Source organism: Lampetra fluviatilis, chromosome 13 (assembly GCF_964198595.1).
Source record: "Lampetra fluviatilis chromosome 13, kcLamFluv1.1, whole genome shotgun sequence".
NCBI classification, from domain to species: domain Eukaryota; kingdom Metazoa; phylum Chordata; class Hyperoartia; order Petromyzontiformes; family Petromyzontidae; genus Lampetra; species Lampetra fluviatilis.
The window spans coordinates 8884909-8906756 of NC_136287.1; the positions used below are offsets into that span (position 1 = coordinate 8884909).

At 39.4% G+C, this 21848-nt stretch overlaps 1 protein-coding gene across 1 annotated transcript in view; it reads left to right on the plus strand.

Moving 5' to 3' along the window:
- LOC144935520 (uncharacterized protein HI_0077-like) overlaps positions 1-20276 on the plus strand; it is a 28724-nt gene extending 8448 nt beyond the window's left edge. The window contains exons 2-10 of the mRNA XM_078862257.1: positions 2458-2546; positions 5287-5384; positions 10120-10269; positions 11529-11696; positions 12036-12105; positions 13804-13882; positions 17091-17244; positions 17979-18083; positions 19874-20276. Coding sequence (XP_078718383.1) covers positions 2458-2546; positions 5287-5384; positions 10120-10269; positions 11529-11696; positions 12036-12105; positions 13804-13882; positions 17091-17244; positions 17979-18083; positions 19874-19906 — 946 coding nt within the window. The 3' untranslated portion in view covers positions 19907-20276. The remainder of the gene's footprint in view (positions 1-2457; positions 2547-5286; positions 5385-10119; positions 10270-11528; positions 11697-12035; positions 12106-13803; positions 13883-17090; positions 17245-17978; positions 18084-19873) is intronic.
- Positions 20277-21848: the final 1572 nt, after the last annotated feature.

The following is a 21848-nucleotide window of genomic DNA, read 5'->3' on the forward strand; positions in this document are numbered from 1 at the left end:
GGAGAATTCATCTTCTTGGTTCTTTCGGTAAAGTCACGTAGAAGGGAAGTAATAAAATAATAAAAATAAAACATAATAAAACAATTATGTTTTATTTTTATTATTTTCTTTAATAAAAATAAAACATCTTTCGGTAAAGTCACGTAGAAGGGAAGTAATAAAATAATAAAAATAAAACATAATAAAACAATTATGTTTTATTTTTATTATTTTATTACTTCCCTTCTACGTGACTTTACCGAAAGAACCAAGAAGATGAATTCTCCACAAGTCACTTATTCATGCGATAAAGACTTGTTCTATTTTTTTTTACAGTAAATGTTCTGCCTGACATTGTATTCTGATACCACAATGGCAAAAACATATATTCACAGACGTAATGTAGAATAAAAAATAAACCATAAAACATAATTGTTTTATTATGTTTTATTTTTTATTATTTTATTACTTCCCTTCTACGTGACTTTACCGAAAGAACCAAGAAGATGAATCCCTGCAGTCACGAAAGCTTTAAATCGAAATTGTGGAGAATTGTTGACATGGTCTTGCATTGATCCTTACCAGGCCAACGTGTGCACTTAATCATGTAACCCAAGTGAAAAAAAATCATTGCTACTGTAGTTGTAAAGTTTGTCAAACTGATTGGTGCTTTTGGTCAACCTGATTGGTGCTTTTTTTCGTGATGGCAGCGACTTAGAAACAGGTGAAGCACATTATACTATGAATCAATGTCGTGTGCATCTGGGCATATAAAGTATTTCATAAAGTTTACAGTTACCTATTCTAATAATGTGTATTTAAAAGTTCATTTTAATAAACACCTTTGTGTACATGTTTCATTCTTAACGTCTGAATTCAGCACTTGCAATAATTTAACATGCATTTAAGTGCACTATCGTACAACATTTCAAAATGTCTATTTAACACGTAGGCTTTCGCGACCAATATCCATAATAGAGGTTTGTTTGGCTTATGATTGTGTAAATATATGTCGTTAAAACCCGCCACCACCCGATAGAGCCAACTTGGAAGGGTTGTCACGTAAACAGAACGTGCCAATTCGTCACGAGTACAGTGCACCGGTGTGTTGGAGAGCCAAGCCACAACATTTACAATCTGAATACGACATTTCGCCAGTGATGAAGCTAGTTGTAATTACTAGCGAAACGTAAATGTTGTGGCTTGGCTCTTCAACGCACCGGTGTGCTATACTAGTGTACTAGTGACGAATTGGCATGTTCTGTTTACGTTACAACCCTTACTAGTTGGCTGTGTCGGGTGGTGGCGGGTTTCAACGACCCAAAAAAACCTCTTATGGATTTTAAAACGTAATTTTCGTGACTTAAAGCTTTCGTGACTGCAGGAATTCATATTCTGTGTGTCTTTCGGTAAAGTCACGTAGATAGGTTCAAAGAAAATTAAACAAAATAACAAAACTACGACGTTTTGATCGAAACACAAGCGTTCGTCATCAGGAAGAGGGGGTTAGCTTCTAATGATAAACTGTTTATAAAGGTTTGAAATGGGCGTAGCCCAAATGTCAGCAGCCAATGTTAATGTAATTGGTGGGCCTCGACCGCCGACGTTGGTGGGTTTTCCACCAATCATAGGGCTGCCCAGTAAAAAATTGCATGATAATGTAAGATCGTTGAAAGGCCTCCACGAGCGAGGTGGCTTGTGTTAGGGTGAGAAATTTAACCTGTTAATGTAAAATCGGAGAGCCAAAAATAAAAACTAACATCGGGAGGTGGTAGGATGGGAAAATCACAGCCAGTTATGACTTAAACTGGTTAATAACGTCATTCCTATTAGTTGCTCAGTTTGTACCCATCTTCTCGATTGAAATTGTGTCTGTGTCTATATATATGGATGGATTCATGAACGAATCTTTGTTGATAGCCAGTGGGTTTGCAAAGTACCTTCGTCTTAGAGAAATCAATTTCGTGTGAGCCCACCGCATTAAAACAATGATCAGCCACGGCCGAGGTATTGGTCCTACCGTGTTTCAGATCTGCCTCATGCTCACGAACACGGTCCGAGACATGTCGATTAGTTTCCCCACTGTAACTACTGCCGCAGACACAGCTTAGTTTGTAGACGCCGGTGTATTGCATGTCAGGGATCTTATCCTTCACAAATGGGATCAGATCACGAATTGTATGCACTGTGTTAAATCGAACCCGGATCTTGTGTTTGCTCATGATTTTGGAAATATTTTTGGTGACCCCCGCTATGTATGGCAAGGTGATGGTTTTGATTGGATGTGACATTATACTGCACGCTATTCTGGATTATAATACGAATGTCTGCGTGATATGTGTATACGGTGATGTAAACTGTCAATTTAACTTGTATGTCATTTGTGTAATAATATCTTTTTAGCATTTTATTGTTTTGTACCAAAATAAATGGGCAAGTGTTTCGTTTAACATCTGGAACGTTCTAAATGGATTACAGATTATATTCTGAGGATGGAGAACACATTGTACTGGTCTGCACAGAAGATGGCACATTCTATGCCATGGATTCTGCATGCCCGCATGAAGGTACAGTACAGCAATAAAACAGCCCTCATTTTGCGTTATGTTTGAGCACAATTGCTTCAGTGTTTACTCACGTACCAGTGGAGCAATGAAAAACAGAACATTGTATGAACTGGTAGTGTGTGTCCGCGCGCGAGTATAATATAAATATTAATGGGTATTTAGATGGGCATAAAACTATTTCATCTGCATTCATTCAGGGCCATGACTTTACGTAACACGTTCGTGTTTGGCCTTCCGTGGTCTGATGCTTAAGCACACACTGGACTTGTGCAATCCCAGAGGTTTCCAGTTCGATTCGATTTCCCAGCGTGCCAGTTGAAACAATGGACATGGGTTTTATTTTGTGAATCCTCTTCACCTTTGTCCACCCAGCAGTATATTGTAAATTAGTAGACCACAGTCAATTGGCAGGCCACGTGCGGTGGGGTAATGTGTGACTAGTGTGGAACAGGAAGCAAAGGACCCTCTAGAGGAGGTTTTTTTTTAACACTCCCTCCAGTGGGTGGCCCTTCTGCCAGCAGTGATGTGAGCAAGCAATTGCAGGGATGCACCGATTTACCATCAGGTAGAATTTGCACGGACTTTACTATCATTTGCATGATACCTTTCACACATTGTACCTGATCCTTGCACAATTCCATGCGTGTATTGTGAGCTGAAGTATCAATTGAAATCAATAGTTACATGACTTCACATTGTATTGATATTCTCTAGGTGGTCCACTTGAGTTGGGGGATATTGAAGATCTGGGGAGTGGCAAGCTGGCACTTATCTGCCCATGGCACCATTTTGATTTTTGTCTCGATACAGGGGAATCATCTACAGGATTGAAGGTACAATTTCTCTGTGATATTTGTCTTAATAATCCTTTAGCCAAGAAAGTATCACTGTGCATCAATGATGCTTTTTTTTATGAGGGTCCTGGAATGTTTGGTGATTTCATGAGCCTCTTAGTTTGCAACGTGAGTCGACTGGGAGTACTGAATAAACCCCATCCATTATGCAGAGAGTGCACTCAAACTTATGTCGAGATAGATGAGCGGCACACTTTTCTGTGTGGCTATCTACTGGCCACCGTGTTGCTCTGCAAGCTGAGAGGCCCATGGATATGCCTATCAACCCTAGGCTCCAAAGTGTGGAACTTACATCCTTTAAAATATAGACAGCAACACTGATTGGTCACTTTTTTCACGATTGGTAAAAACAAGGGTTATATTAAACAAAGTGCCAATATGTAAAGTATGTGTTTTCTTTATACTGAAATGCATCATTTTAATATAGTATAACCATTAACAACATGCACCAAGTTTAAGAGCTGGGGTAATGGACATTTATGCAGATATAAGATCGTTATTTTAAGCATATATTTATTATTCACAACACAGATGTTTAAGAAAGTCAAATGTTCATTGTTTGTATGACACGTGCGTCAAAAAAGTACTTATACTGTATTAGTTGAAATATTACATTTTACACGGCAACATTAATCCGACGTGTACTATTCTGTTTTTCAGAATCAGGTTTACGAAGTGACTGTTGTTGATGGAAATGTTTACATTAAAACCGAAAACATGTTATCGATTTCTGACACTGGTCAAAGGGAAGATGTATGTAAAGGTATGCACATGCTTGGCATACAAAGCCATATTTAGGTTTAAACCCATTTTAAGAATATGCAATTTAATCTTGTGTTGAGTGTCATTAAACAAATAATAAAATCACTTTCACCGGGAATGCCTCGAGTCTCAAAAGGAGCCTCTATTAGGACATTTTACCAACTCCTTGGTCATGAGTGTTTTGTTTACCCACGCTGAAAATGTAATGTTACTTTTAGAATTGTATCACAATGATAAAATGACAAAATAATGCACAGCCTTGTTGTTAAGCTAGAGGTTCCAGTAAGGAAATGTGCACTGCATATCCATTTTATTGTTTTTATATAAATTGCTGAAAATACACTACACGGTCATATGTTACAATTAGATCCCGTGGTAAAGATGCTCGCAATTTCTGTGACTACAGTCAAACTCTCTGAAGTGAAAAATCCTCATCAAACTATCAATTGTACGTTTGTGACCATCTTGTGGTGGCAATCAGCGTCCATTGTGTACAACATTTGGTTTCTTTGAATTCCTGATGCATGAAAACATTTTACGTAAAGTTAGCTGGTATTCCAACATCCGGCATGCACAAATGGAAACTACAGATGTTACTTTATATTATTGTTGTTTATTTTACTCTGAATACCTTTTACTCTGGAAATATGAGTATGAAGGTATTTACGGTGACTTTCATGTCATTCCTGCTTATGTTATTTACGGGGATGGCATTGCATTTCATTATATTGTATTTGCCATTAATTGAAGAAAGGTACACTGGCGCAGGAGCCAGACGATTGTATAACAAGTTGGAATTGGGAAACCTCTGCACTTGATCTGTCAAATGGTAAATTGTGCCAATCCAGGGCATTCTTTAGTAGTCTAGCTAGTCTGATGGCCCAGTAATTATTTCAAGATGGAATTTACATTTTTTAAATGAAGCCACCCAAGAAGAAACAGTGTTTTATTTAATATTTCCATGATTACTTGTAAAAACTGTAGAATTCTTCAAGCCAGTTTTGAGCTGCAAGCATTGTGGAAATAGTATGGCTGCGCCATGCAAGATGAGACCAGTGGCTGTGGAAATATGAAATGTAATAATTTTGTTGGGCCTTGACCCAGTGTTGTGCATGCCTTTGCAGGTGCGGTGGGATGTGGAGAGGACACGAGCGGGCAGGGTGATGACTCCCTCTGCTACTGGGCTGTCAAAATCCTGTCAACTCCAGATCCAGAGGAAAAGGTTCATGGCCTAAAAAACGACTGCTACCGGTTTTGTAAATGTCTGCCTTCCTCTTAGGGGAATTAATACAATTGGTTTAGCATTAAGAGTTACTGACCGGCATATGGCATTTTTAAAATCATGATTATTAATCCCTCTGTAGTTCTCTAGTGGCAGGTAGCTGAAAGTTGAGACCAGACAGGTGAATTTGGTCTATTTTGACTGGAATATTTATTGCCATATCGTTTGCATGGTGAGGCATTCCCATATATCTCCATTACATCTGTTACAACTACTAGAGGGGAAGCTGCATTCCTGCTATTTTCAAAGCTATGTATCACTCCAGCCTCTTCTACTGCTGCATGCAATTTCCTCTGCACAACTGCGAGTGTCCTTTCAGCAGTTTCTTGACATAAGGGAAGGGAAAAACATTCCTTGGGGCCACGTCTGGAGCGTTGGGAGACCGAGGGAAACCTGGAATGCTAAGTTTCACTCAAGATGTTGTTAGCAGCGATACTCTTGTTTAAATCCTACACTGCTAGACCACGTTGCCAAATAAATGTCATTGCCATTAGTATAATTGATTAACACTTGTCGAATAGCGGATGAAAAAAGCAACCAATTAGCATTGTGGTGTCTACTCATTATGCTTACAGACATTTCTTCTTGATTGATTCCTACCCAGTTCATTGGGTCCTCCTTGGGCAATTGCATGCTTATTCTGAAGCACTGGAGCAATTTGTACACAATGGTGCTGAGAAAATAATTGTTAGAACAGGGTATGGGTTTCAGTGAAAGTTGTGCCAAGTTTTTTAAGAAAACAGTGTTGGCAATTGACTAATACACGATCATTGCAGCCCTTTACTGAGACTAATTCGGAACAATTACTTCAACAGAATTCCACATTTATAAGAGGTATGCATCGCATAGAATAACTAGATCATGTATCTGGAGTGAACTTAATGCAACAGGTGCACAAGCAGTGTTTCTTTGCAAAAGCTCAAGTTTGGTAATTTAATTAACATAAAATGAAAATAATCATATGTTACACAGTCGTCTCAATTACTTTTAGAGTTAAAATTTTACTTACACGGCACAACTCCTCTTGCTGTTGTGGAGAATAAGTTTGTTGATCCTGTTATTCATGGGGTTATGCGCAAAATTATTATACTTGAAAAAAAACTCGGATACTAGGATACATTTAAAAAACAACTCGTTCATTGAAACATTACGGCTAATAGGAAGCCGATCCACAATTCAAGACGGGGAGAAAAAACACAGACTTTTGCAGAAAATATAAAGAATAGGGCACAGATAAACAATAGGATATTTTGCAGACCCTCTAGGTCCCATGTATAATCAAAGTCGCAGCAAATAGGGCCGTGAAAAGGATCCAGTATCTTGCAAGTGCTCTACGTTTTGTGGAATTGATTAAATATAAGTAGACATTGCTAGGCTATTGTATTACTGGTCCTTGGGATATGTTTTGGTTTTGTTCCTGAGCTCAAACTGGATGGATTACTAAAATCAATGCCGGCTCTTCTGTTGATATATGAAGAACACAGGTGTAAAAATGAATGGAAAAATCATTGCAATGATGCAATTCGCTGGTGACATAATTCTGACCTCAGCCCCGGGGAACTTGCAGTGCAGTCTACCTTCAATTAACATCATGTATGGTGGACATAATATGAAGATAATTATTATTGTTGTTGATGAAACTAACAATGTACCAATTCCCAAAAGTAACATCTATCTCACAGTATGCTAGATAGAATAGGTGTTTAAAATGTGAAAAGTGTTGATGTCTTGGAGATATATTGCATTTTGGCAAAAGATAATATTTTGAACATCACTCTGAGCATAAAAACCACATGGGTTTAAAAACAATTACTGACACTCAGACTCACTTGTGTTTTCAATTATGCTTGTTTAAAGCTGTGATATGTGAACTATGGCAAATTAGGTCTAATTCTCCTCGAAGGCAATTAATGTCATCATAGATTATTGTTTAACGGACAAAAAGACTGCCACACCACAAGATTGTTTGACACACAATAAACCGAGTATATCGCTTTGGTAGCATACAAGTGGTGATTTTTTACCAAAGACAGATGAGAAATTATGAGTATGTAAATGCTGTGAATGAAAAGAACATTGAAAAACTGAATATATATAATAGTTAATGGTGTTGAAACACAAAGAGAGGCCATTAACATATGATGAAATAAGTTCTGAGTCCATACACTTCAAACACTTTTCATTGGTAAGCACTAAAGGCACATTTGACCCAATTTACGTGTATGTTTTTCGTGATCTGTCTTTTTATCTTTAACTGTGCCGTCACTACCCCATTAATTAATATAATCGAGAGTTGACGACAGTATTTATGAAATATGAATTGAAAATGGATTTTCAATCTCAGCCTCACTATATTTTTTGATTGCTTAAAAAACATACAAAACTCACATTTGTCAATAATACTGCCTTAAAAGGAAATATGTATTGGCAAAATGTCACCAAAGCACGTTGACCTGGACATGAATTCAGTTTTGTAAGAATAAACATTTATTCATTCACGTTTATAAGCTTGTTTTAATATATTGTGGCAGCATTTTAAATCAATTTAACTTTCTCAAACTATCACGAAGAACGTTGGCAGGGAATTTGCAAATTTACTTGTATATCGTTTTTAACTTGGAAAATACCAAAAGGTTAAGCCATAGATGAATTGTTAACATTGGCCATATTCTTCCATCAGCTTGGCTTTGGAAGTCAGGGAAAAAATAATTGTAAGGATTTTCAACTTCTCAAAAATGTGAACTGAAAGCTACCGGGCTTTTTCTCTCTTCCAAGAAAAATATCTTCTAAATGCATGGCAGCAAACGATGAATTTTTGTTTTTATTAAGTTTGAAACTTATTTTCTTTTGGCGGAGCTGAGTTTACTTAACCTGTTGCGAGAGATTTGCAAGTCTGGTGGTCCTGGGAAAGCCGTCAGTGATCCACGACTCAACTTCGCTCATCGCTGTTACTGGATGTTGAGCTAGATCTGCAGCTCAGTGTTGTGGAAAGTGTCGCTGAAATGGTATCGAATATGATTTGGTGGATATATTAGATGTGTACTCTTAGATGATAGAAAGCAGAGTATGGTTTACCTTCTAACGCTGAAAATGGTATATATATATAACAATTATAATTAGCAAGCTCTAATTTACCAGCATTCATCCCAAGACGTACATTACTACAACAATTCACCTGCCAGTCGTCTCCTGGCTCCAGATACCTTTGTGAGCTCATACATTGCATTGAACGAAAATCATTCTTAGATAGCAACCTATTTAAACTTGCATTTTACTGGTAGGAACCACCTGGTTCCACCAGCCCACAGGGGATTATTGGGTCCGTCCGTCGTGCATCCAAAAATGGGAGGGGTGGGGCTGGGTGGAGAGGGGAGGGTGGGGAGGGGAGGGTGGGGAGGGGCTGGGTGGGGAGGGTGGGGCTGGGTGGGGAGGGGCTGGTCATCCCGTGGTGCCCTTATAAAACTCAACGTTTAACCTACTCACGCCGGCTTGTATCCGCCCTCACAGTCGGCCATATTTGCGGAATACACCACGCCGCCGTTGACCCTGGCCATTGACCGAGCAACCCAACGTTCCTACCAGCTCCCTCCACAGAAATGTGTTTATGACCGATAGTAATGGTGTATGTGACTTAAACTCCTTTATTCTCAACTGCTAATTTAAAAAATGTACGTGTTTAATTGAGCATCGTATGGACACTAAGAAGTTTCCTCATAGTTTTGAACTCGGTTATTCATTACCTAAATCCATTAGCAAACAATGATAATGTTTTGTTTTATTAAGATGGTATGAAATTTGTACTTCTGGGTATAGTCACAATTCAGGAAATTACCTTGGTAATTTGAGACCAAAAGCTGTAATGTACCTAAAGCGTGTAAGAGCTTAATGAATACAGTCATGCCTTGGTTTTGTCTAGGAAGGGGCTGCCTCGGGTTTCATTCACGGAAAAAAAAGATTGCAGGCCACAAAATAATAATAAAGTAATGTTTTCAGTTACCTTTCTATGGCCACACTTGTTGTTGGGGAATTTCTATGCACATTAATTGATCATTTAAATTGCAGTAAATAATATACAGCTTTTCCCTGCATCCATATGTTTGTTTCTAGTACGACACTGATGAGAATAACCCACAGCAAGCCCCAGCACTCGTGTATGCTATAAAAAAATCTTTTGAAACACAATTTTTTTTATTCATGATGTATCTACTAATTGTTAAATATGAAAAGATACCGTGCGTTTAGATGGTAGAAGAAGAGAAGACTCGATTTTGAGAAAAATTTCGTGAAAAAATCCAAAAAAACTACTTTCAATATGTGCAAACGTAACTTTTGGTTCTCGTATTAAGTCGTTCATAAACCTGACTGTCCCAAAATTCTGCATTAATGACTCATTGCAGATGTGGTCCTGGTTTTTGACTCTTAAGGTGAGGAGTGAAAATAAAGACATCATCGAGACAGCTAGAGGTACTTGGCTTCATGCCAAGTCTCCCAAACTCCAGTCCTCATTGCCACCGCTACTTGGCCCGAAATTAATCTTCACACGTTTACCGAGAAGGAGCGCGAGCACCTGTTGTCCGTTGACAGCAGCTAGACTTGTGAGCGCATGTTTAGCAGTCGATTTTTCGGTGATGACTTTGGTTGCCACCGCTGTGTGTCCGTACCGGGTGTACTGCAGGTGCAGTTAACTTTAGAGGTGCAGCGGAGGTGGGAGGCTGGGGAGCTGGAGGCAGTGGGCTGCTGGATGCCCCCAGATCAGCCACCCCGTGCAGCAGATCTGGCGGTCCTGGAACCCGGACGTATCAAGCGTGGCAAGGGAGGCACTCTGGTATATAGAACAAAATAATCACCGATGAGGACATTGGCTGCAGTTCTGATGCTTGCTTATCATGTGCTTGCCACAAATGTACCACAATACCTTGCTGATCTCGTCAAGAAGCATAAACCATCACGCAAACTCCGGTCATCCTCGCAGCGGCTTTTGGCTGGCCATTGAACAAAGATGGTCACCGCATCGCGCGCTTTCAGATGCGCTTCTGCGGCCGTCTGGAACGCCTCTTCCTTCTGATCATAGGAAGCTAATTTCTTTAGAAATGCTTTTTGTTTAGTTTGTTGTCATTCCCCTGCACCTCCGATTGCCATAATTGGCTACGTACGGTGAAAAAAAAAGTTTTGCATACATATATGATGGAATGTCTCTTTCACAGTGTAGTGGACATTTGGATAAAAATAACATTTAATTGACATTACAAACAAATAGTTGAAATTAAGTTAATTGTGGAGGGCTTGGTTCTTTGGTATATTTCTACTGAACTGCTATGAAGCAAAGCTCTTTTTTATACTTTACTATACAAAGTAATACATCCAGTCAGGATGTCTTGTTATTTGTCATGGAACAGAACCAAATATTCATACAAATGTAATTGCAGACATTAACCTCACGGTAATGTATATAATATACATTTGCTCCCCTTCAACTTGGCCACCTTCATATGTTAATAACGTGTTCCGGTGGCAGGTGGCTGGGTGGCTCGCAGTGCTTCGCTGGCACTGCTGAGATTCTAGGTGTGAATCTGGATGCCCGCCCATGATGTGATGGCATTTTCAAGCGTAGCAAGTTGATGTTCTCAGCCCGGTCACCGTTGACTGCACAAAAAACTGCCAGTAAATTTCATATTGCACTTGATTTTTCTAAATCCTAGATGCAAGAATAACAATTTACACTTTTCCACTTGACAACCTATTGGCAGAGCGTGTGGGAAAGTGCACCCCCTGCTGTATAAAGCATAACAAGTCAACTTGAAGGATATGTTCAGAAGCTCTGAAAGATATATTTAGCTGCCTGTTCTCTGACACAGAAGATGCATTGTCATTCGACATTTCAGATTTGATTATTGCTGATTGCACAGTTGAAAGTAATTTAATAAATGGAGTAATATTTATATATATGTTGAATTTCTCTCGCACCGTACGTAGCCAACCATGCTAATGTGTTCTGATGGAAAGTCAAATGGCTGCTGTATACGGCAATAATGATGTTGAGGATGGTGGTCGTGATGCTGACGATTAACATAATTTTGGGTGCAGGGCAGCCGCATTGCTCTCCTGCACTCTCTTGCCAACATTGAGCAGTGGGCCATAGACCTGTCCTGGGACATCATTGCAAGATTCTCAGACGTACGCACCGCTGATGAGACACCTTTGCCTCGTCAGTTCTTCAACGATTTTGTCAAGGTGGCTGGGGACGAGGCCAAAGTAAGGTCACCACATTTAACATACTCTGCTCATAAATTGCACCGTTACATTGGTTTGTAAAATGAAGCCAATTAGATTAATGTTTGGTTTAATAATTACAAACTTCCTCGTTTATATATTTTTAAACACATGACGGATTGTTTTTAAGAATTATTTCTTGGAACCATGTATGAGAAAGTATGTGCCAGTTAATTCTCATTCTTGTAAAATCTGAAATATTGCATTGTCCTTTGCTCCAAAAAAAATGGCACGTGTTCTTTAAAATACGATTGTGTACAACTGTTTATGTCTCAGGAGATAATTATTGTTCGAATGCTCGTTTGTGTCTTCTTTGTTGAGCATTTCAAACTTCTGGAAACCCGAATCAGGGCCCTGGGGAGCCATTTTGGAGCTTTGCCAGTCCACAATGGTAAGTGCGGAAATCCAGTAAACCAACTGTAAATCTGTAAATTTGGCAATATAAAGAATCGTGAGTGCTTATTTTCAGAGGAAATCGAGTGGTGTGCAGAAGTCGTTGGTTGGGAAGGAGTTGCACTCGGCTTAATTTGACAATGCTATGCAAGTGTCACCTTTCACAACTTGCATACCCTGATTTTATGACATTTAGCTGGGTGTCATATTCTTAACTCAGAATAAATATTCAATGCTTTTTTGTACTCATGCATTTATTGTAAACATTTTGGGCCTTTTAAACTGAAACAAAATTACAAGTGCTATGAATGTTGTATTGCGTTGTCTGTTTTCAAATATATTACATTTATAATGAACGCGGTTCTAAAAGTACTTTATAACTACTGTAAAAATAATATCGAGCATTCTATTTTGGTTGGGGTTAAGTGGTTGCTTATTGGTTTGTGCACTAAGCTATGAACCCAGCGACCTGAGTTTGACTCCCAGTCACAGCGAACATAAGTGGAGAGTGATATGTGAATCAGTCCTTGGTCCTCCCTACTTCACCAACCCACACTGACCAATCTTAATTTTGGAGCTTTCGTGACTGCAGGAATTATTATTTGGTTCTTTCGGTTAAGTCACGTCTAAAGATAAAATAATAAATTAAATAATAGCATATTACGACGTTTCGATTGCAACACAAGCAATCATCATCAGGCATAACAGAAATAGCAACAAAAATCTAACTAGAAAACTATAGACAGACATACAAGCAGACAGACATCACAAGGACACACAGAGAGAGGACACATATCGGCACAAAGAGAGAGGTCGTTTCTGTGACGGTGCCTTAAATATAGAGAGGGGGGCGGGGGCGGAGAGAGGGAGGGGGCAGAGAAAAAATTAGCATATCAATGAGTGGACGGCAACATGATGCTGCTGCAAGTAAGATGACGACGCGGCACGGCACGCAAGCTTGAAAATCAGGAGAAAGACACACTAAAATTAAATAACCTAGTAAAATATCGAAATGTAATGTAATGTAACACAGAGAGTCGGTCAACACACCAGTTTGGTGAAGTATGGTTAATCAACCCCCCATGACCAGAAGGTGTGGGAAGGCCTACATTCAACAGTGGACAAAGGGCTACACTTTTTTGTTAATCTCATACATGTTATTTTGGGTTCTATATTTTAATGTGTTCATATGGTTTTCTTAAGCTACATTTTTAATATGAACGGAAGTGGGTAGTATATGGATATTTAGTTAAAAGTTCACTCAAGTGCACTGATGGCAGCTTGACAGATTGGATTTCAATGAGGTAGATGTGATGGAGCAACCGTTAATCATCCCGCAGACTTGTGGCGGTACTCCTGCTGTGCTGAATATGAAACAACTGTTGGTGCAGAGCGATTGTAACAGAAAACCTGCTGAGAGAAAAAACAAACGACACAAAGATGGCACAGAAGTTTAGTCTGCTAAGCAAAATAAGTAACACTTGGCTTGTTTAAATAACCTCGTGGCCAGCGTCGTACCGTTGAAATGTTTCTGACGGCACGTGCGCGAGAGCTCAAGTCACTTATTCCCTTGTATTTTTTTTGTCCATCAAACCACAGGGAAAAAAAATGAAATAAAACAGCAAAGGAGGTTGGAGGAGGGCCCCCAGAGGTAGGATGTGTGGAGTTAATAGCACGCGTGTCTTACACACTGCAGGTCTGTGGCAGTCAGCTAGGGAGACATCCCGCGATCTGCGCGCCCGCCTCGCTGTCGTCCACATGGTTCACGAGGCCAGGTCGGTTTTGCGCGATGACAAATTGCGCCATTACTGCTGATTTCCTCCAGCAGGAAGCGTGTTGTCACGCCGCGAGGCCCCTTTTAGCGTGCGAGCAGTCACGTATAAAGGAATCCCTTCATCCGTACGCACCCACAAGTGTTTTCTTTACTCGAACAATGCGTTTGAGAATCACTCGAGAAGGAATAGACACCACATACACAATACCTGATAATATATAAATGTGTTTGATGGTTTCCATATGCTGGGGTGTTACTAATGCGGGCGGTTATAGTTGCACATCCACAATGATATATTTAAACATTTGAGGTAATGTTTAAAATCTCAATTGTAGTTATTGCTGAATATGAAGTTAAAGCGTTTGGCATGATTTATAATTGTATTTGGTGAGATTAAATGTAGTAGCAGTGGTGAATAGCAGAGGTAAATTTCTGAATGTGTTTTATTTTTTGGAGATCCCATCCTCTGTCACTTATCAATACACATGTAGGGTCATTGCAAAACGCTCCTCGAATAAAATTTTATAATTCACTCGCTCATCCCAGCACCAAGCACACAAAGGGACAATTCACAGCTAACCGCCTGAATCTCCGGGTCTCTCGTTCACAAAGGTACACGCACCAATAATTATTAATCATCATCGGGACACATGGTCTGGCATTGCCAATGAGTGACCGCTAATGGTTGATTACCTGATTCGCCCAAGTGGTTGTTCGGTACGCATACCGATACAAATTATTGAGGACAGCCTGACAGAACAAGCCCTGGATGTGTGCATAATTCACAGATAGCATTGCCACCCACGTTAGCATGAGGGGTGAAGAGATGAGGTCATTGGGACCACCTACCACTCATTTGAGTGGGGAGAGCGGGAGGAAGGGTGGAAGGTGATTGGCTGGCAGAGTTGAAAGGGAAATGCAGAACGAAGGTTAAATGAAAATTACGACAGAGGATCAGGGCCCTTGCCAGGCGACTGTCTACACGTGTATTGGTTTGTTCAATAAACACCCAAAAGGAACGACCCCACGTCTGGAATGCCTCTACACATATTATACATATTATAGATGCTTTGTAATGCTCATTATTTATGTTGATGGCATTGTGCCTGTCTGGCTGGAAAACTGATATGCCAAAAAATAATGTGAATTGTTTATTGAAGACAAATACTCTTTCACCATAATGTAAAAAACGTGGTTCAAAATAAATCCAATGACATAATCATGTAATTACATCATTTTTCATTCCATTGAACTTACTTGTCTGTGCACCACATGTCCTTAGAGGTGCAAAAAAACTCACTTGGTTCATTTGCTCAGCCAAACTAAGCAATTCAAGTTATATTTTTTAAATAAATAAATAACATTTTATGTGATATATTGTTAACGCCAAAAATGTAATTATTACATCAATACGTACTTGATGGTTACACCACTTTTCACTTACGGGCTTGTGTGTACAATCTCTCAACAGATTGTTATAATTTCACGGATCACAAAGGTTGTTACACTCTGACATGGTGTATAACAGTCTATACTATGTCGTAATCTATCATGCTTACCTTTGTTAAATGTGTTAAAAGGCAGACTGAAGCTAAAAATACCACTTTTTAAGGATGACATTTTTTTATTTACTGCTTTGTTCCAGTCGGCTTGGCCTTGACTTGTTTTGATATGATGCATTTTTTTAGCTTTTGGGTTTTTTAAACCCTCGCTCAGTGCTGTCGACTGAGCGAGGGTTTGGTGCTTTGCACAAATGTTGTGAAACATATCTATGGGACCTTTTTTTTTGCCAGTATCAAAAATAAGTTTTGGAAATAATTTTCAAAGACAATACATATATTATCCGAGCATGTTTTTTTTGCATATTTTGCCACAAGTACATGTGGTTATTGCAGACTCGGTGCATTCATCGTCTGCCCCTTTTTAATAGAGCATTTCCCCGCCTCCCACTCGTCGGTTATCTCCGGTGCTCCATATTCGTCTGACATGCATCCACAATACCTTGCTGATCTCGTCAAGGAGCATAAACCACCATGCGAATGCCAGTCACGCTCGCAGCAGTGGCTCTTGGATAACTATCGAACAAAGATGGTGACTGCATCGCGCGCCATTTCAGATGCTGCTTCTACGGCCGTCTGGAACGCTCCTCCTTCTGATATTAGGAAGCCATTGGAGCTATGCACTTTTAAATATAGATTGAAAACTAATTTATTTAGAACTGCGTTTTGTGTTTAGTTTGTTGTCCTATCCCCGGTGCGAAAGAAGTTCAACATTCATACATGTATAAAAACTCATTAATTTGGCCTTAATATATAGAGGGTTGTAGAACTTGGGTAATTGTTGGTGCTGGCTCACCGCCTGTCTGCTGCCTTCCAGCTTGTCTGTGGTTCATTAGCAATTGTCAGATTCAATTTGCATGAACGACTCTATATAAAACTAAAACAAAACATTGTGAACTCATAATTTAAGCTCGCAAAATGCTGGTTCAGTCTGTACGTTTCTCATTTACTTTGAGTTTTATAACATTCTACCACATTTTGTCGTAAATAGTTTTATGTAGCAGGAAAGCTGTGTAAGATTATATTTAACGCAACAACTACAACTAAAAATAGCGATTTGGTTCCATACAATAAAATTTCATTTTAAAAGTGAAAGGACACTACAGTATCTCAGATGCCTGCCACCGCTATTATTTGAAAGAAAACTGTTTCTCATCAAAGGAATGCTTTTATGGCGGTTTTCGGTGGAGAATAACAGGCACTCACTTTACATGATACGTATCAGTACCGTTCAAGTTTACAAAATAAAACATGGTTGGCTCACTGGACTTGCAATCCACAGGTCGCCAGTTCGATCTCCCGGCACTGGTCAGGCCGTGTGTAGTTGAGTAATGTGTGGCTGTCGCCCCTCCCCCCCACCATCTCTTCCAGTAAGAGTAGTCAGCATCGGAAGAGTAGATCAAATACTCTCGAAAGCCCCCTCTAATGGAAGCTTTTCCTCCAACAGCGGCATTAGCAAGTAATTGCAGGGCTGCACCTTGGCCGTTACCTATACAATAGACTGACCCCCACTGCAGGAGTTTTGGTCTAATGGTTACCAATGAGAATGAAGTGCCACCCCATGACTCATGTTACCACAGAGACACCCACTTGCTTAAGCAGTCAATCGTATCCAATGGAGCCATGCCTTCCACTCTGTGCCTCGTGCAGAGGGCTGGACGTTCACCCACAGACGCGGGCGCGGTTTGCAGCGCAGGGAGACTCGGAGTCGGTGCTCGTTCTGGATACCCTGTACGAGGACGAGGTGACGCATGTCGCCGCTGGCTTGCGGTGGTTCACCTACCTCTGCAAGGCAGCAAGCGAGGTGTGCTGGGCACCTGCACGCACCTCCAATTAATTATCACGGTGGTCTATGTACGGTACGAAAGAAGTACATATATATGTACATATATATGCAACTTCTATCCGGGCCGCATTTCTAAATTACAGCACGTTGCCCAATAAACTCTTAATTCATTTCAACTAGTGGCGAGCAGTGCATTTTCCACATTTTTAGTGGCTTGGTGGTCCAGATATCAGGGTGTTTTTATTTCATAAGTTTGCACATTCGCTTGATTTCGGCTCCGTCAATAATATTTGTTGAATACACATTTGTGTGCCTTTGCTGTATGCCAAACCCCATATTGGAAAATGTCTTGCCAATGCATTCAGTAAATTAATATCACCCGCATGTTAACTTGGATCTTCATTGTAAAACATTTAAAAAGTCTCTGTGGGACATCATCTGTTTAAATAAACAACACCTCTTTATAACCCGACATTCCATTTGTAAAACTGAGAAATGTATATTCAATTGAAGAATACAAGGTATATGCACCGCTTATCATAACACCATAGTGTAAGGTTCTACACAATGACTTTTTTAAGTCTATAATACTATTCAAACAATTAATAATTAAAAAAAAGTGTATTCAAAATACTTAATTTTGATGTTATCAGCATGAATTTAAAATCATTAGTTTCCAATTTCTAATCATGTTTTTTTCCTAAAATTTTCTGATGTGGCTGCCGCTTGTGCCACGCGGACTGCAAATGCAGGGCTGCGTGCCTACATTCCATCAGCTGGTGCGATCGCATTTCCACGGGTACCTCAAGCCTCCGTTTGACACTCAGGGACGGAATACTGCAGGCATGGGCACTGAGGCAAGTGTGAGCATACAATCAAACCGTGCCGGTTAAAGATTGTAACATTGACATCTGATGGTTCGACTTCGTCAGAAATGTCACCGTTGCATCTGCGACCAGTCTGCTAGCGATTAAGAGCTTAGTTCGAGGGAGACGGCTGTAATTTTATGGACACGTCGCCCCGTCTTGATGTGCAAACTCCAGCACATTGCGCAACTTCAGTTGGCGGTCGACGTTCGAGGTGGACTGTGACCCTCAAAGGAATGCCGCTGAACCCGTGGTTGCCCCCCCCCCCTCCCTATGATCCGTGGATCAAACAAATCACTCGAGACGCCGGCGTATGGCAGCAAGAGCAGTTTACTCGAATGCTGTCGCAATAGGTCACGCGTTTGGTGCAACGGTCCTTCGCTGACTATGCATGATGAACGAAGGAATGAATTGGCATGAATAGAGTCTGATAAATGTAGGTAAATTGTCTCGGAATGGTTAATGGTTTCCCACGACAGTTGCACTCGTTTACGCAGTTCATTCTCTGGCTCAGTATCGAGGGATTGCATTCAGAGGAATAATTACATCTTAAGATGTCACGTAATTGATCATGATGATATTCATTGATTTAAAGACAATTCGTACAAATATTATTTTCTAAATGTTGTTTACACGCGAAAACATTGATGATTTTTTTTATTAATACTGTTTTCACAACAAGCAAATCCAGTTTGTTAGCGCGATATGTTATAAGCCCAGCGACCCTTTCACGAATTCCCGGCCACTGAGAACATCAGTGGTGATATTTTAACTGCCCTGCCCCTTCCCTTCAACAACCTGCACTGAGCAGCATTGTGAAGTATGGTCAAACAACCCCCATGACCAGTAACACATGGGGAGGCCTTCATCTAGCAGTGAATTGACAAAGGGCTGTAAATGAGTATTCAAATTTTAAGAGGAAATTGGTAAACAAGCTCTTGACCAACAACTATACTCAATGTATTTATTCGTAAACTAATATGAGAAACTAATATAACTGAGATTATTCATTAAAATATACACAAAGTCCCGTACACATCACCATGTTATTACTTCCTTTGTTTTTGTACGCCCAAGCTTCCAAATCGTTACACAGAGGACGATGAACGATGCCCAAGAGCATCACCATAACAAAATGTGCGAAAGGTTTTGTTTATTGAGGCTGTGGATGCCAAAGCAGCCGTATAGGAGCTGAAGTGCTGTGAAAATTAACCATCTGGAGACAAGTGGTGTTGCCCTGGCTTCTCCCCGTGCTGTGCACATGGTCGTTCGTTGACATCAACTTCCACAGCTATAAATCTAACAACAGAGGGCCTCTGGTGTTGTGAAGGACTTTTGCTGAAGAATACTTGCTCTTTTCCATTTAAAGCTTTCGTGACTGCAGGGATTCATCTTCTTGGTTCTATCGGTAAAGTCACGTCGAAGGGAAGTAACAAAATAATAAAAATAAAACATAATAAAACATAATAAACATAATAAAATAATTATTTTATTATGTTTTATTTGTATTATTGTATTTCTTCCCTTCTACGTGACTTTACCGAAAGAACCAAGAAGATGAATACTTGCTCTGTATACGGTATCATTTTTTTAAAATTATAAACTGATTCGGTTTCTAAAAAACACATTGGTTTTGTAACAATTGGTGTTTATGTAAAACTTTGGACAAGAATTATGTTTATTGATGTGTTTTTATTTGGTATTTCACATTTAGTATATGAGAGACATTGCATACATATATTTATATTGAAGGTCATGTTTTTGTCTGTTTCTTCTTGCAGTGGTATCTCCCTCTGGTGAAACCAGCAAGCTGAGGAGAGCCTCTTCCATATCCATTGTAATTCTGATGCCATCCCAAAATAATATCAATTGCCCAGATGCGAGTGCTTCTCTGACAAAATGCAATCTCATCAACATTTGAATACCATCTGAAAGTAATATATTAAATGAACATCTTGATTTCCCCGTTATATATAGAATGCACAATGTAAACATAAAAAACATTTTATATGAAGAGGCATGAAGGCTGGTGTTTGAGAATCTTTATGCTAAAATGTGTCTATATGTAAAAAGTGCTGGTTTTGGTGTACGCTTATATCAGACTTTTAAATATAAAAGGGATTACAGTATTTGTTTCTTCCTTGTATTTGTATTAAAACAAGAGGCATATAGTTGATATTTACGGTCGCCATTTAACATTAAAACAGTTATGCTTTCTCATTTCTTGTTGACTGGTTGAAAAGTTAAAGCTGAAATAAAAATCTTATGTAATAGGCACAACAAAGATAATTCACGGTTAAAAATACGTGAACTTTTCATGTAAAATGTAAAGGGAAAACACTATTTGATGTGATTGGTCCATATGTTGAACGGTCCTCTCTGCACCATCAATTGTGCTTAATAGCTATATAAATACTTGGAAACGTTTATTTTTGAAGGAATAGGAATACATCAATTTAGTATTTCGTATTTATAGGTTGAAGCTCCCATGTTTTTTTTCCCCTTACATAAATAAACTGCTAGCAGTTTGGCATCGAAGTGCTAAAGGCTTCATTTTGGTTTACGATAGAACTTGCAGAAATCGAACCGGAACACAAGAATTGTATAAACAAGGAACACAGCGTCTTTGTGCTCAAACTGCTTCATTTCAAATGAAACTCTGAATTGATAGTGACCAGAGAGTTGTTAAAGAATGATTTAAAAAAGAATGGTCAGACTTGAGACAGATTTATACCAATAGATATTTTTTATATTTCGTTTTATTTTTGAAGCAGCACGTTCAATGAAAAAAAAAGCTATAATATTATGTATTGCCTAGTTTTTACAAACATTGTCAAAATACATACTTTATGTATTGTGTGTGTGCAATACATGTTGATGGTCAAAGCTAGAATACTATAATTAAAATATATTGCCCTGTGTTTAAGAAGAGAAAATTCACGTAAATGTTTTATTCACTGACCATTATTAGTGCTTTCCGTGAAAAGTCAAAAGCTATCCGTGCGAGGGACAGAACTGGAAAATACATCAGAGTTTGCAGTAAACTTGGGTCAATTCTAATTGAAGGAAAATTGCGACCAAAATTATAAAATAAATAGTTGTGCAAGAACAGGTTGAAGTGCTTTTGGATGGAGACTAAACTTAATAATGGACAGCAATATACCAGTGTTACCTAAAGAACATGACTTTGTAACACTGTATATTACCTACTATGACACAGACCATAACAGGGACGTGCGGTCAGGGGAGGCAGAGCCTCACCTGTCATACTCAAATGAAAATAGCTGTTACGAAAAGTACAAAAAAAATATTAAGATTTTTCCGCTGATCTGTGTTATAAATGTCATTTCTGTACGATTCCAATCATTTTTTATAGTAAAAATTGCCAAATTTGCGGAGCTCCGCTGCAAATACAGGAAGAGACGAGAGGTGAGGCAGCGACAAGCTCAGCCTCCCCTCTGATTGCGCAACCCCTCAGTAACTGGATGGAGCGCGGGCAATAAGCGCATGCCTGTTACTATCTCAGTATGTCACCAATGTAATGTTTGTAGACCCCTTCATTACATGTCCTCGCCTTCCATACTGCAGGTAGCTTATTTCACGTATGTGTATAAATATATTTAGGCTCGCTGGTCTTGTCATGAAACTGCAATGAAAAAGCACCAGGGGAGACAGCTATCACATCTGCCTCACTCAGGGGGGGACGTGTCTAACACGCCACCTTCAGTGAGGACACGCCCACTCCGTGAGGCCACG